Raw genomic sequence first — 16,771 nt, 5'->3', positions numbered from 1 at the left:
AACTAATGCAAGGATACCCAGCCTTTTGAAACCTGAAGGCACCGGGCGAAACTGGAGAGCCAGTTTGGTGTAGTGGTTACGTGTGCGGACTCTAATTTGGGAGAACCGGGTTTGATTCCCCACTCCTCTACTTGCACCTGGCTGGATGACCCTGGGCAAGCCATAACTCTGGCACAGCTGTTCTTGAAAAAGAGCAGTTTCTGTCAAGAGTTCTCTCAGCCCCACCTACTTCACAGGGTGTCCGTTGTGGGGAGGGGAAGGGAAAGGAGTTTGTAAGCCGCTCTGAGACACCTTTGGGTAGTGAAGGGCGGGGTATAAATCCAATCTCTTCTCTTCTTCTTCTAACTGTTGTGAGCACAACTATAAAATGGCTGCCTCAGAAGGTGGAGGCAACTACAAAATGGCTGCCACAGGAGGCATAGCCAACCACAAAATGTCAGGGAGTGAGGTAATTCTAATAGTAAGTCTAACATTTTCAGTAAGTCTTTAACATAACTCTAATAGTAAGTCTTTAATGTTTTCAGGCAGAAGCTCTGTTTTTAACAGGATATGTTCATTTCAAAATGAACATATGGTTTCAAAGTTTTGTCTTGTATACACACAGCTTACCGTCAGACATGCAATGAAGATCCATGTGCTGTGGTGGCAACTGCTGCCAAAGCAGTGTTTTTAAATATCTGCACAGCCAACCAGACACACTGCTTGGCCAAAGCTCTATCTGGCCCCACCCATTTTCTAAAAATACTTGGGCTCCAGGAAAGTGATGATAAGTGCCATTATACCCATGAGTGCCATATTGGGAACCCCTGAACTAGTGGTTCAACATTTAGAGTCCTAAATTGGAATCAGCCTTCGATAGTATGGATAATCCCACCATTCCTCCAAGGAACTCAATATGATAATTTAGGCTCATCACAACCCTGTGAGTATGGATGAGAGTGACAGGCCCAAGGTCATCCAGTAAGATTTATGACAGTATTTCAGTCTGGATAACTGGCAGTTTTACGCTGTTAGATCACATTGGCTGAATGGAAAACCTCATTGAAAAGCCAGCAGGGAAGCTTATTCTGAAGCTCTCTCTCATTGCAAATGATGTGTGTGGGGGTGTGACCTTTGCTATAATCCTGAAAATTTCCCCTAAACAGTACAGGACTCCAGTTTCCCCTGAGAGTTTGTGGAGATGAGTGTGAAAATCCTTACTGAGTAAACTCTTTTTGCTGGTATTTTATTCTGTAGCACTCTATGCTTGGGGTTAAAGGTATAGTTTTGGAAATGAACTTTGACACAACACTGTAAGCAGTAACTCCTATCTACTAAGTGAGTTTTAGAAGAACTTTTCTCTTGCAACTTGCATGCCAGATGATCTTATTTCACAAGAATAAATCTGGTTGCTTAATCTTGCTGTAATTTGTCTCTGTTTGAACTTTCTGTGCCTACTTATGTGCTTAAATGCTTTGTTGTACTATATGCTATTAGTAAATGGATATTCTAGATTTTATAAATAAAACCAAGGACTAGTAAATGCGTTAAGGACAAAAAGTGCAGAGGATCATCCAGAGTGATTGTAAGCTTCATTTTTGTGGGTTTTTAATATTTTAGTAAGGAAATCTAAGAGTAACATGGCTGGGAATTGGTAAGAACATAAAAAGAGCCCTTCTGAATCAGAGCAATGGACTCCATTTAGTCCAGCATCCTGTCTCACAGAGTGGCCAACCAGTTCCTCTGGAGGAACTACAACCCCAAGATCTTTTTCCCTCTTAAGTTTCAGAAAGTTCAGACCCCATTAGCATATACTTGAAGATGGGATTTTTTTGTTCCACTGTGCATCACCACCCTGAATAATTCTGTATCATCTGCAGACTTGGCCACTACACTGCTCACCCCTTGTTCCAGATCATTTATGAATAAATTAAATAGTACCAGACCCAATACCTATCATTGTTGGACCCCACTACTTACTTCCCTCCATTGTGAGAACTATCCATTTATTCCTACTCTTTATTTCTCCATTTAACTACTCTTTAACTATCCATTTATTCCTACACTCTGTCATTTAACCAGTTTTTAATCCATTGGAGAACTCGTTCTCTTATCCCATGACTGCTAAGTTTACTCAGGAGTCTTTCGTGAGGTATCTTGCCAAAAGCCTTTTGAAAGTCCAAGTATATAATGTCTACCAGGACACTGTTATCTACATGCTTGTTCACTTCCTCTAAGGACTCCAAAAGGTAGGACTTCCCTTTGCAGAAGCCATGCTGATTTTCCCTCAGCAGGCTTTGTACCTTAATAATTCCATCTTTGATTACAGTTTCTACTAATTTGCTTGGGACAGATGTTAGGCTGACTGGCTTGTAATTATTGGTTCCCCTCTGGACCCTTTTTTAAAAATGGGTGTGACATTTGCTTCTAGTGATAAGTTACATATACTGGTTATGTGCAGTGTTCCCTCTAAGCTGAGTTAGTGTGAGCTAGCTCACAATTTTTTAGCCTCCAGTTCACAGATTTTTGTCTTCGCTCAGGAAGGATGGCTCCAGAGCAAACTGATTTATGCAGTAGACAAATCGCTGGCTCACAACTTTAAAGGCTGTAACTCGCAAAGCAGAATTTTTGCTCACAAGACTCCACAGCTTAGAGGGAACATTGGTTATGTGGATCAAAAATCTCACATTTACATTTTCTAAGAATGCTTGGGTGTATGCCATCAGGACCTGGAGATTTATTGGTTTTTAATTTCCCCAGTAGGTCTAGAACTTCATCTCTTGTCACCTCAACTTGATTCAGTTCTTCAGATTCCTTCCTGGAAATAGTGGCCTCACACTTTCTCCAGTGAACACAGAAGCGAAAATGTTTACCTTCAAATTTACTGTTAAAATGATGGTTGCTCCTTTGATCTGGGGATATGCAACAGCTGGATGGGAAACCCCTACCCCCATTGGCTCCTTCTTCCATTTTCATTCCAGGTACGCATTTAAACAGGAGGCCTGTGCCAGAGGTGCCAAGCCTCTTGGTGAGAGCCGAAGGGCAAGAGCACAAGTGCTCTTGGCCTGTGGCTCTTCACCTAGTATGCAGAGCCAGGGCTCAGGCACTAAATGCAATGAGTGGAAGAAGGTTCCTCCACCACCACTGGAGAAAGAGCTGCACCAGTTAGTTCCCCAGCAACCAGGAGCCATACCGACATAGAACAATATCTGTGGGATTACTCTATCCCCAGCACATCATGGCTATGTCCTGGACTGTTGTATGGCTTCTCTGTGAAAATGAGATGTTGATTGTGGGATGTTGTGAGATTTATTAATAGCAGTTGGGGAAAATCTTTACACAGATGTTTGATGAATGCAGCATTTCAGTGCAAATGGAAGCTGGTAGATGGGCAGTGTTTGGCAAGGATGCTTGCCGTCTGTCCAAGTAGCATCCTGAGAACTGATGGTACCAGGGCCCCTTCCCCCCCACACACACACTAATACTGTGCAACATCAGATCAGTGAAGCAGAAAACTGCACACCTCTATGAAATATTGCTGGAAGAAGAAATTGACCTGGCTTGCTTAATGGAAACATGGCTGAAAGAGAATAACATGGTATGTCTGTCCAAATTAACAATGCCTGGTTATGCTATCCCCCACCTACCCCAAGGGGGAGATGTGGCTTTTACCCTCCATGCGTCTTTCAACTTCCACAGACTTCCCATGCAAACTATCAATGACATTGATTTTATGCTGCTTATACTAGGGCCTAAAGACAGATCAGGCATTTTTCTTGTCTACTGGCCACCTAGTTCCTCAGTGGGTGCCCTTTATGAGTTGGCAGAGATACTGTTGAATGTGGTATTGGAGACTCCTAGACTGATAGTTCTGGAGAACTTCAATATCAGTGCCATGAATACCTCACCACGACTGGCCCAGGATTTTATAGTCTCTTTTGGCTGTCAAGAAATTGGACCCTTAGGTCAATTTCTTGTTCCTTCATTAAACACCAGGCCTCATATTAACCTTTAGGCCTGCAAATGGGTTGAAGAGACCAAATGGAAAATAACTGGCTGTGGGTACTGAAGGGTTGGCAAATCAGCCTTGTTGACTGTTGGATAACAATTCATGTACAGAGACAAACCATTTGTTTATCAGGACAGACTGTGGCGCCATTGCATCTTTGCTTCACCACACTCCTTCAATTTGTACTGTGATTAACACCAGGCCCATAGCTACAGTGGGGCTTTTGGAGGTGCTTCCCCCTTTCTTAAAGGCACAGCCCCACAACAATTTCTCCTGTAAGTGTTTTTTTTCTATCATTTAAAACTTTATTTTAAAGGTGAGTGCTCCTTTAAGCAGAGTGGGGTGCTGTAGTTGACTAATTCCTGCACTGAGCAAGGGGGTTGGAGTAGGTGACCCCTAGGATTTCTTCTGACTCTGTGTCAAGAAGCTGGTCTCCTTTAAGAGAGTTTTTCTGCCTAACTGTTAGCTTTCTTGAGTATAGAAGTCATCACCCCCACCTGCTGGCTTGTTATCAGAATTGTTGCTTAGGCTGGCAGAAGTGATTAACTTGCAGCATCTGAGAACTGTCATCTAAAGTGGTTGATAGCTTGCAATTTAGAGATCTATCCTGGTAACAGCTTTCTAAGAACACCTATGTAGAATAGACAGCTTGAGAAGACTCAGAGAGAGAAGAGACTGCCTCAAAGCTCTCTTCAACTTCCACCCTGGTGCTATGCTTCCAGAGATTCTGCTCATCAGGAATTCAGTTGAGATGCCAGAACTACGTGCCTGATAGGAAAAGTAGTGAGTAGAATAGCCAGTTAGGTGTTTTGTTTTGGTTTGCATTCCTTGCTGAACTGTATACGTTCTTTCCTCTTTCTATGTGTTGTTTGTTCTTGATTTTTGTAAATAAAGTTTTATGTGTTTTTATACAAATTGGAGTGAGTTTACTGGCCAACCCAGATAAATATTTCCAGTGCCATACCTACCATCTACTTCCTCCCCCCCCCCCCCCCCGCCTGCTGTTATCAGACTCTGGGGCTAAGATTTGCAGAAGCCTCTATGATTTGATTTTAAAAGACTGGATTCCACAGTAACTGAGTCATAGAATTCTGGCTTTGCTTTCTGCACTGAAAACTTCAGCCCCACCAGAAAAAAAAAATTGCCCCACAAGCCATAAAATCCTGGCTGCGGGCCTGATTCACACTACACGAAGGGATGGGTTAGATTGCAGATAAACCTCTATCCTGCCGTAAGTGATCCCCCCTCCTGGGACCATCTGCTTGTAACATGCTCGTGTCAACATACCTTCAGTGGTCTGGTTTTGATTGAGCTATTCGGCCCCAGTGCACTCAGATCTTAGGCCTTAAAAAGTTAATTTTTCTGACTTTTGTTGGTAGCTAGTCTCAACTATCATGAGGTATGATGAGCTAACCTTGGAATGGACCAGGCTCTTGCCTGACCAAATGTTCCCTTGGCAGAGAGGTACAGAATGCTGCCTGACTTCAACTCAGATGGGTAACATCTGGTAACTTTGAATTAATGTCATAATGTATAGTTAGTCTCTTAAATGTAGCTTCCTTGTTTTAGTTCTCAATGCTATGTTCTTGTGAAATATTCCTGCATGCTTTAATAAGTATCTTTTCATTATACTTGGTGTTTCTGTGCTTCAGATGCTTCAATCCTATTCCAGTACCATAGACCTTAAGAGTCCACCTACTGGGTTAATTGTTGAGGAAACACATTCTGCAAGTGGCCTACCTTGCAGGATTGACTTTCTTGATTAATCCCAGTAAGGTTAGAAGCTTGCCCCTTAGCTTCTGACTGTGTGGGTAGTCCAAGGGGCTGGTGCCAGGTACCAGAACTGGTGACTGTGTGGAAGTAATCCCCAGGGTTTTTGTAATTTTGTGCTCTGCTGGCCTGTACCAAGAATCCCTTGGATTGGGGATTCTTGACATTGACTCCATTGGGCCTCTATCAAATTGTAATGGGCTCAACACATGAAAGAGGTCACATGTTGAATTTAATTTTTTGCACTAAGCGATTGAAGGTAGGCCTGGCTTTGGCCAATTATCGACAGTCTCTAACCTGCCCTTGTTGAGCAAAGAGACTGAGAGAGCAGTAGCAGATCAACTCGGGGTCTTCTTAGATAACTCATCTGCTCTAGACCCTTTTCAGGCTGGCTTCAGGCTGCCCTGTGGGACAGAGATGACTCTGCTGTCTTTAGCTGATGACCTCCACCTGAGTGTAGATGAAGGCCAAGCCTCTGTGTTTCTCTAACTGGACTAATCTACAGCCTTTGATACAGATCATACCATCTTGTTGGAGTGCTTGGAGGTATCAGGGGAGGCACGCTGGACTGGTTCAAATCATTCTTTGAGGATCGGACCCAAAGAGCTACTATTGGAAACAAGTTATCAGTGTGGGGTTATCATCACCTGTGGAGTTACACAAGGTGCAATTCTATCTCCCGTGCTTTTCAATCTCTATGTAAAGCCCTTAAGACAAATCATTTGTAGCACTGGCGTTGGTTGTCATCAATAAGTGGATGATACCTAGCTTTATATATCTTTATCCAAACCCCTTGTATTAGAGTTCCTGAATAACTGCCTGGCTGCTTTGTTAAATTGGGTAAGAGTGAACAAGTTGAAACTAAACCCTGAGAAGACAGAGGTAATGCTGGTTGAAGGCAGAGATCTTTTTTTTTTTGGCCCCCTGTAGGGGATTTTTTTAATTTGCATTTTCTATAAACTACAAAGAAACAAGGGAAGGTATCTACTAACTACAGGTAAAAGTAAAGAAAAACCACTAAAAACCCAAAAGATGGTGGTCTTTTACAATGCTTATAAAATTAGCTTCTAAATAGGTAAGCTTATTCTTTGCTATGTTAAGTGAGTACACAATTCTTAATGCTTGTACTAGAATCTCCAACAAATCTGACTATATAAAGAGCTCTATAAAGAAATGATTTAAATTCATTTTAAAACAGAATCTAGAGAACAATCACAACTCATTTTTTCCCCTTTTTGTTTCTCAATCGATAGCTTAGTTTAGGGGCAGATGCCCCCTGTTCTGAAATGGAGTCATCAGAAGGTGCCAGTACTCCTTCACTTCCCTTGCTGCTGCCATCTTCATCTTTATCCTCTTCATCTGCTGGACCGGCCTGTTGATGTAGGAATTTGCGTGCCTTTACAACAGAGTCAATTTTTTCCTTCTTATCTTTAAATTTGAAGAGCATACATTCAGGTACACACCATCTGTAGGGGGACATTATTTTTCTGTAAAAACAGCACCAAGTCTCTGAATTTCTTTCTCTTCTTCCTTATTTCAAATGGGATGTCCTTCAAAACTCTTATTTCTTTGCCTTTGATTTTCAGGGTGGCTCCACTTGTTGCTTTCAATATTTGGTCTCTTACTTGTCTCCTGGAGAATCTCACCCCAATCTCGCCGGGCAGATTATTCTTTCTTATGTAGTCAGAATACGGCCTATAGATCGTATCTATTTCATTTTGTAGAAAATCTGCTTTTAAATTTGCAGCCGGCCCCAATGCATCACACATAATCTGCTTCAAGTCTTCTCCTCTTGCTTCAGGGACCCCCTGAAATCTTAAGACATAGCTTGCCTTTTCCATTTGCAGCTGTAAAAGTTGAGCCTCATCAGTTGCTCTCTTTTTCTCCATCCCCTGCATTTGTTTTTTAAGCTTCTGGGTGTTGGCATCCACTTCTTTAAGCTCTTGCTCCATTTTCTCTGTCTTTTTAGTAGCTTCATTTAACTGGCTTTGTTGTGCATTGAACGTATTATGGAGCAATGTCATTTATTCCAGCAGAGGGCACAGGGCCTCGGTCAGCATGCTTTGGAAGTCTATGGCAGTGTCCTGTCTAGGAACGGAACTCACTGGGCTAGCATTTCCAGCAGGGAACTTCAGTTTCGGTTGCTTGTCCTTCTCCTCCCTCCTCGGAGGCGCCATGTTTGAGGATTGTTTACTTTTTAGAAAAAGTTATCAAAGTCTCAAGATCCTTTAGAAATGCTTGGTTAGTTCTCAAAAGCTCCTTATTATAGCTTATTTCAGTTTTGCAGTCCGCCGTCCGCCCCCATAGCTTCGTTTATCAGTTCCGTTTTTCCTTTTGAGGGGAAGGGGGCCCCCTCGATTTGTTTTTTTGGGGGCTTTCAGCTTACTTTCTGGTGTCTTCGCTTATACAGTCACTCACATTTCAGCATAGAACTCGTTTTCTGTGATTAACTCGCCTGGCCACCAAGTGCTTGTCCCGGGATCGTCAGGGCAGGGATCGGCCCCCCTTTGCCGGCTGGTTGCCGGAGGAAAGGCCCTCCAAGCGCCCCATGGCTAGGAGCCTAACGCAAGGGCCCTGGGGGGGGATGCATACCATCACACCCCCTCCCATCCGCCGATTCAAAGCACGTGTCTCCCTGAGCTCCGGGAGAACGCGGCCGCCATTGAGGGAGCCAAAACCGGAAAACTAAGGCAGAGATCTTGAAAGACACACTGCTCTCCATTTCTGATGGTGTTCAGCCGATCCTTGCTGACACACGTAATAGTTTTGGGGTTATTATACTGGACCCAGTGTTATTACTGGAGAAGCAAGTTAATGCAGCTTTAAAAAAGACTTTTTTCCAACTCAGCCCAAAAGATGACCCCTTACCTTGATATGGCTGATATGGCCACCTGGATTCATCCCACAGTAACATGGAGTCTAGACTATTGTAATGCACTGAGCATTGGTCTCCCCTCAAAATCAATTTGGAAACTACAGTTGGTGCAGAATGCCACAGCTCATAAGAACATAAGAGAAGCCAATGTTGGATCAGGCCAGTGGCCCATCCAGACCAACACTGGTGCCATCAAGAGGTCCAGCAGTGGGGCCAGGACACTGTTGCCCCCCCCCCAAGCACCAAGAATACAGAGTATCACTTGCCCCAGCCTGAGAGTTCCTATCTATACCTTGTGGCTAATAGCCACTGATGGACTTCTGCTCCATATGCTTATCTAATTCCCTCTGGTCACTGTTCCCAAGCGGTGCAATCAGCTGTTATCGGGAGCTAGATAGAGCATGCATATTGGTCCCATTCTGCAGTCACTGTACTGGCTGCCCATCAGTTACTGGGCTCAATTCAAGGTATTGGCTGTCAGATATAAAGCTTTTCATGGCCTCGGTCCCTCAAATCTGTGAGACTGTCTTTCACCCTGTGGTCTGCCTCAGCAGCTACACTCATTTTAGCAAAGTCTTCTGCAGGTGCCAGCCTGCAAATGGGCAAGATCAGCAACATGCCTTCTCTGTTGCGGCCCCCACCTTCTGGAATGGCCTTCCTGGGGAGGTCAGGAATGCTCTCGTCCTCCTGGCTTTCCACAATGTTGAATTATTCAAGAGGGCAAGCAATAGAGTTGTACTGTAGTAAATGATTCCCAAAGTTATGGTCTATACTACTGTGTATAGCTTACTGAAACTACGATTGTGCTATGTAATTATGCGTCATTTAATATGCCATGTTAATGTTAATGCTAATGCTTTGCTTCAGTCCTATTTTTAAACTTCTAATTGGTTCTACAACCCTAATCCTATTGCATTGTTTATTGCATTATTGAGTGTCCCATCCTGTGTATTGTATTGACTCACTCTGTAATCTGCCTTGAGTCAAAGTGAGAAAGGCCAACTATAAATAATGTAAACAAATAAATAAAAATAAATGTAAACACTGGAGAGACTTAAATAATATGTGCCCCTTTCTATTAATTAATAAATATTCTGCATGGAATATACTGCCTTGCACTTGACACATTAGTGTTGTCACTTGACAAACCCAGATGTTCCATAGCAGCAATCCACCATTATAGTTATCTTTGTGATGGTTTGTCAAGTTTGGGGAACAGGACATTAAAATTCCTAGGCCATTTCTGGAACATTTCTAGAATGAGAAAAGGTATGTTAACAATAGTGAAATAGGGTCCATTCCTGAAATCATACCACTGGGTTAGGTTATAGCAGTTTTGCTGAGTGCTAAGCTCTTTGCATTACTGAAACAAAGTCTGTGTGCCTCAACACAGCAATATTTTTTGAAGACTGGTGGAACTGAGTGGGGTTATTCCAGAACAGATTTTTACCCCTTAAGTTGGATGTCTACAAGTCTATGCCTACCTCTGACAGCAGGTTACTGTTGATGTCTATGAAGTTACTAGCTTTCATCATTATAAAATGCATGCCATGATTTTAGCTGGGACTTTGTCATATTTTTTCCAAACATCATATTACAAGCATACAGGCAGCCATAAAATAAATGCATAATTGTAATACAACAGCCCTGGACTGGAAGCTCATTTTAAAGGGTTGCTTGCTCTGTGGTGTTTCTTATCAACAGAGAGGCCACTTAGTTTTGGAATATGGCATAAATTTGATTGAGAATATTGATTTTTTAAAAAACCTGGTAATAGGATAAAGAATCATTATTATTTGACTACTTGTGTGTTTCTTAAAGCCAAGTTCCTGATTTTTGAACATAAAAGAGTTGAGATACAATCTTTCCCATCAGGCTTCCTGGGAAGCAATTTCCTCTTGATTCTTCCTAGAAGGTTCTTCTGTCTTCAGCTGATATTGGGGGTGAGGGAGAGAAGAAGTCCTAGTATTGTGGTCCATTATTCTATTGTCTAAGAGCCTGACCTCAGACATGCTCACGAGGAGACTTTTCATACAATCAGACTTTATAGTGCGAGTATAGTCTGAACATGTTCTCCTTACACAGGCTTGCCTGCTTGCAATAAAGGCTTTCTTGACCACAGGACTTTTTAAAATTACATCTGCTTGAAACTGTCCATTTGGTTGATGCAGGATTAATGAAATTATCCCGTTCCTGCAGCTTGCCCAAACTATACCCTCTTGGTACAGGAGGCATAAGCTATTTTTTCCTTTCAAATGCTCTGCTGATCATTTGGCTTGGTACATGGAATAATTTCCCTTCCTCTACAGGGTGATGATAAGAGCTTTCGGCGAACTCCTTCCTGGCGAAAGCGTTTTCGACCACGAGAATTTCACAGCATCAACATGCTCAGTGGGTCAGCAGAGACTCTCCCAGCAGGGTTCCGAGTGACTTCCTTAGTACCTCTGCCACCTCCTTCAGCACCACCGAAGAAAATGCCACCGGAAGGTACCGTTCAGCTTTCTGTTGCTTTCCTTATGTATGGAATAAACAGTTCCAAACTAACATCTTCTGTCTCTCAGGTACCTGAATGCTGCATGGTGTGTCCTCCATTGATATAAAACTTAAAGGCAGCCACAAGGGAGGGGGTAGATCACATTGCTGCAAGGGAAGTTTTAAACAGATCTCACAATCCCACCCCTTATGCTTTTTTAACATTCGCAAACAAGAAAGCCAGTGTGATAAATCGCTGCTAAACTGTGTATAAAACATTGTGCATTCAATAGGTTTAAATGCTATATAACATGTTCTAATGATCACCAAGCTACCGCTTGTGCAAGAACTCTATCACACAGCAAAAATAAACTTATAACTCTAACACATTCCTTCTTGTAGCACGTGGCAAGCGAGCCGACAAACAGGACAAACAATGAGTATCTATGTTCCAACTCGTTTTCATAAGGATGATCAACTCCAGAAAGATTTTCAATACAATTTCTTCCATGGAGTTATCTGGAACTAGCCATAGATATAAATATAGCATAGATAATGAAATACACAGCTGTTGGGAATCAATCTTACCAAAAATCCTCTACAAAATGCCAATACCCACGTAATTTTCCAAGTTATAAAGTTTATACAGGAAGTATAAGGTGGACTTTACCATTCAATTTTCAGGCTTGGTACAAGCATGAATGTATTAGAGTTATACATTTATTTTTATTGTGTGATAGAGTTCTTGCACAAGTGGTAGCTTGGTGATTATTAGAACATGTTATATAGCATTTAAACCTATTAAATGTACAATATTTTATATACAGTTTAGCAGCCATTTATCACACTGGTTTTCTTGTTGGCAATTATATGAGAGCCAGTTTGGTGTAGTGGTTAAGTGTGCGGACTCTAATCTGGGAGAACCGGGTTTGATTCCCCACTCCTCCACTTACACCTGCTGATGTGACCTTGGGTTAGTCACCAGCTCTGGCACAGCTGTCCTTGAAAAAGAGCAGCCTCTGACAGAGTTCTCTCAGCCCCACCCACCTCACAGGGTGTCTGTTGTGGGGAGGGGAAGGGAAAGGAGTTTGTAAGCCGCTCTGAGACACCTTTGGGTAGTGAAGGGCGGGGTATAAATCCAAACTCTTCTTCTTCTTCTTCTTCTAATCCTGCTGTATATTTTTGCAATATTCATAACGCCTTGGAACCACTGTTTGCCCTGTAGGGGCAAGCATGCATGTGGTGCTGGTATCCCCCCCCCCCACAAGCGGTAGTTTATCTTCGTCCTGTGCAGTCCCACATTTTTCTAGCATAGTAACAGAGCAGGTGGAACCCTTCCCTGTAGGAGATGTTGAGACCATTTCCCACCCAATAGTCACATGCTCCAGGGAGGGGCTCTGCACACTTCCTCAGTTCTTCTTTTGCCATCCCACCTTTTTCTTCGACATGTCTTTGTTCAAGAAATGCTTCATGTGCTCCACAACAATGAGAAAGACAGATGACCATGAGGTCTGTTTAATCTGTTTGGAGGAAGGTCACAATGTTGCGGCATGTGCAGTCTGCCAGCGCTTCACCCCAAAGGCTAGGGCTCATCGAGTGTCCTGCCTGAAAGCAGCGTTGTGAGAAAAAGTGCTCTCAGCAGGTTCTAGCCCGGCAGCTAAACCATCTGCTCATGTGAACCAGCCTCCATCTATAGCTCTGCAGCAGACCTCTGACTGTGCATCTCAAGCCCCGTTGGTGGTATCTGCACACTTCGTTCCATAGACAGATCCAGCCCATAAGCGATCCACGGACCCGAGCTCAGTACCAAGTAGGTCAATCTCAGAACCACTTCCAAAGAAGCATAAGGCTAAAGCAAAGCATAAGTCACACCGATCCACTTCTGTGTCTCGCACTGACCTCAGATCTGCAGAACTGAGACAGAAGGAGCCAAGTACTCTGTCTCCTGTTTATGTATCACCACCCAGGTCTCTATCAGTTTGCAACAAACCACCAACACAACTGGCAGCATACACTGAACCAGTACTCCAGTGGGCCTCCAGAGGGGCATGGCAATCAGATCCATATGAACATCCCTTACAGTACAATCCAGTGGGTTCCGTGAATCCAGTTCTGGGACCGGAACCATACAGCCATTATATGGAGCCTCCGAGAACACTGCGACAATGGGGGTTGTATGAGAGCCCAGGCATCTCATTAGCTGAAATCTGCAAAGTGGCTGCATGGTCTTCAGCTGACAGTTTTATTGAACATTACTCAGTTGACACAAATACTAGAAGGAAGACAGCAGAGGGGACAGCAGTCCTCCATTCTATTTTCCAATGAATGGCTCACCCCACCACCTGCTATTTTAGTTTGGTAGTCTCCCATGTGGGGCTGCACAGGACAACGAAGATGAAAACATGGTTGCACTTACCTGTAACTGTTGTTCATCGAGTTGTCACAGTGCAGGCACACATCCCTCCCTCCTGCTCCCCTGTGAGCTATATATATATAAGAAATAGGTTAAGAAAGACTGTATATATATCCTCTCAGGGTCCCCATTGTAACAACCTTCTCTTGTCCATGGCTCATAGTGGCGGCTTTTAGGAACTGAAGAAGTGTGCAGAGCCCCTCCCTGGAGCACGTGACTGTTAGGTGGGAAATGGTCTCAATGTCTCTAGCAGGGAGGGGCTCCTTCTGCTCTGTTACTATCTTCCGGTGGCTGGCTTGCACCTGCGCAGTACCCATGTGTGCCTGCACAGTGACAACTCAATGAACAACAGTTACACGTAAGTGCAACTATGTTTTCTTGCTAGGAGTTGTGGGGGGGGGGGAATGGCATGGAGAATGAGTTTGTAAAAGAGAAAGGGAGAAGAAAAAGAAACGAAAACCTCCTCTAGCACCAGGGCCCCAGATGAATGTTTTTCATTCTGAACAGAGATTGGATTGTCATAATTTGTCTTTTAGTTCCTTTAATTGGAGAGCAGCGATACAAAAAAGATCAAGGACCCAATGTCATTAGTATCTATTTATTGGTTTCTTTCAAGCCCTTGTAAATAGAATAATGTTATTAGGGTTCATAAGAATTTTAGAATTCTAGAGAATAAATCAACCCCCAGCCTCTACCAAGTTCTGAGACTCCCCTAACTATATCCATTTGAAGACTATATATACCATTGTCTAGCTCTTTTAGGATTCATTTTTGTCATTCACTTGTCCAAATTTTCTGCAGTCTGTACTCTTTGAGGCCATATGCTCCTTGATCCACTTTCCCTTCTGTGCCAGCATTCTACATTTTTACATGTATTAATAGCATCAGATATTAGTTCTTTGTTGACAAAAATATTATAATAGCCTGAACAAAAACATCATCATCCTCAACAGGCAACCCAAGCCTAATGGTTTGCTTCGCATGAGTGCTGTGTCCTCATTAATAGCATGCTTTTGTGTGTTGTTGGTGAACGGTTTGCAGTTGGTGCATCTGGGTCCCAAAGACTGGAGACGTCCACAGTTCGTACATACTCCTGCTGAAAATAAGTTTCCAATGAGACTTGGCCCAGGCTCCAGGTAAGCTTAGAAACTAGGACAGAGCAGCTACAATCACAGTATTTCACAGAACTTCATGGACAAAACCAGAATTTCTATACAACATGCATTTGAGTGCATTTCCTCTGTGCCTCCAAACATAGCTCTTCTTGTCTTAGGTCTTGTTTTCAGGGAAGCCTCCTGTGTTGCTGGTCTAGTCCTCTAGTACTAAGATGGAAGTGCAGGAAACAGCATGAGAACAAAGGGGCAGGTGTGTGTGTGGACTGCAGCATCCACACTGACCCACAATCTGCACTTATCTCTGTATCAGACCAGATGTCAGGCTCCTTAGACAGGTCACAACTCACACCAAGGCTTCTTGCAAAGTGTTTTATTGTTATTCCATAACTAAAGAACGAGTATGCAGCTTGTGTCAGGAATGGCCGGTAATACAATGGCCACAAACTTATAGTGAAATCAAACTACCCCCCTCAGTCAAAGCCAATGGATAATTTTCGTGCAGGTGGGAAGAAGCTAGCAGCAAGCGGCAAAAGTTCAGAAGCCGTTAACTTTCCCAGACCTGTTGATTTGCAAGCTGGGAACAATAACAAGGTCAGGCTCAAGATAGTGCACAGAAACGAGGCAGGGATGAGCTGGGAACGAGGAGGCAGTGCACCCCTCCACATTCCAGATCTATGACAGGGCTACCTGACACCAGAGAACTCAGTACAGTTGTCATGTGGCTTTTGGCAATCAGGTTCATTGAATCAGCCTAACCCCAACACAAACCCTATGTCGAGTGGCACTGGATACTATCAAGCAGCTCTCTGAGTTCTCTCAGCCTCACCTACCTCAGGGTGTGTGTGTTGTGGGGTGAGGAAGGGAAGGAGATTGTAAGAGAAGAAGAGATATCTCTTGTAAGCTGCTCTGACACTCCGACTGAAGGTATACATCCAGTCTCTTCTTCCCTTCTTCTAATATCTACCTTGGAGACAACTAGCTCTATGCTATCTTAAATATATTTGAGCCAGTGAAGACCAAAGACAGCCTGGTGCAACAGTAAGAATGATGTGGGAAGCCTATATTCTCATCCCTACTTGGCTATGAAGGTCAGTAGTCTCTCTCGCAAAAGGTTATCATGAAGCCAGAAGACCCTTCCTTAGAAGGGGGGTACAAATGAAAAATAAATGGATAAACAGTGAACTCAAGGCATCAAAGATAATAGCTTGAGATACAGAATAGAACACCCCAGCAGATCGATCTTCCACGTAAACCGGCTTGATCATCAAGCAAGCTTTATTTAAAACACACAGAAGATGAGTTTAATGTCGGTGGATGCAATCAGGGCCCATTTTTACAGCTGAGCCACTTGGACACTTTGTCCTTTTCCAGAGTATTACTGAATCTACTCTCTATCCAGTAGGGTACCAGGCAGTCTGGCATCTTGCTGAGAGCTCCGTGGCCAAGAGATGCAAGTGCCTGAAGCGCTGACAAAAGTGTACTGGTCACAATAACAACAACGAGGAGGAGGAATGTGCTGAATAGCGACTGGGGAGGCAGCTATGGAAAGGAAGATGACAGCTGTTGGATAAAGATAGCAGGCTTTCCTCCCTTCCTCCCTCTCCCCCAGGCAGTAGCAGCCCTGGAGCTCCCAGTGACATGAATAGACCCGGGTCTTGTTCGGTGGGGAGTCTGTTGCCCATGAATGAACCACTGCTTGTGTTTGCTACAGCAGCCTCTATGCATCCTCTGTATTGTCAGTGCAGATTGTGATTGTTTGTGAGAATGGGAGGAGCCAAATGAGGCAGAGGGGATGAATGTGTCCTTCCTGCCTTTCATTTGAATTGTATAAACCCTCCCCGGCCACTCTTTGAACAGATCTGTTTCCCTCTGCCTAGTCATGGAAGGAGGCAGTCTTGCAGCAGCCTGTCTGATTTGCAGGTTCATGCCTGGGCTACCTCAGGCTGCTAGAGCAGAGCAAAATTAAACTGGCACATGAGAGTGAAAGTACAGGGTCAAAGCAGATCACCACAGCACTCTGTTAATATATACCACTTGTGTTAATATATCCTCTCTACTTGTTTGTTTTGCAGCACATTCCCACTACTTGTACGGTTATACACTGGCTGCTTTCCGAGAGTAGGCCAGAGACCAGACTA

General features: G+C 43.5%; 1 protein-coding gene across 1 annotated transcript in view; it reads left to right on the top strand.

The window, feature by feature from the left end:
* The window catches only part of PPFIA4 (protein tyrosine phosphatase, receptor type, f polypeptide (PTPRF), interacting protein (liprin), alpha 4), a 79,552-nt gene extending 62,781 nt beyond the window's left edge, over window positions 1-16,771 (top strand). Inside the window, 3 exon segments of the mRNA XM_015416567.1 lie at window positions 10,943-11,120; window positions 14,560-14,654; window positions 16,706-16,771. Coding sequence (XP_015272053.1) covers window positions 10,943-11,120; window positions 14,560-14,618 — 237 coding nt within the window. The 3' untranslated portion in view covers window positions 14,619-14,654; window positions 16,706-16,771.

This window comes from Gekko japonicus, unplaced genomic scaffold (genome assembly GCF_001447785.1).
Source record: "Gekko japonicus isolate JY-2015 unplaced genomic scaffold, Gekko_japonicus_V1.1 scaffold3480, whole genome shotgun sequence".
Classification (NCBI taxonomy): Eukaryota; Metazoa; Chordata; class Lepidosauria; order Squamata; family Gekkonidae; genus Gekko; species Gekko japonicus.
This window is presented reverse-complemented; position numbering and strand designations above follow the sequence as displayed.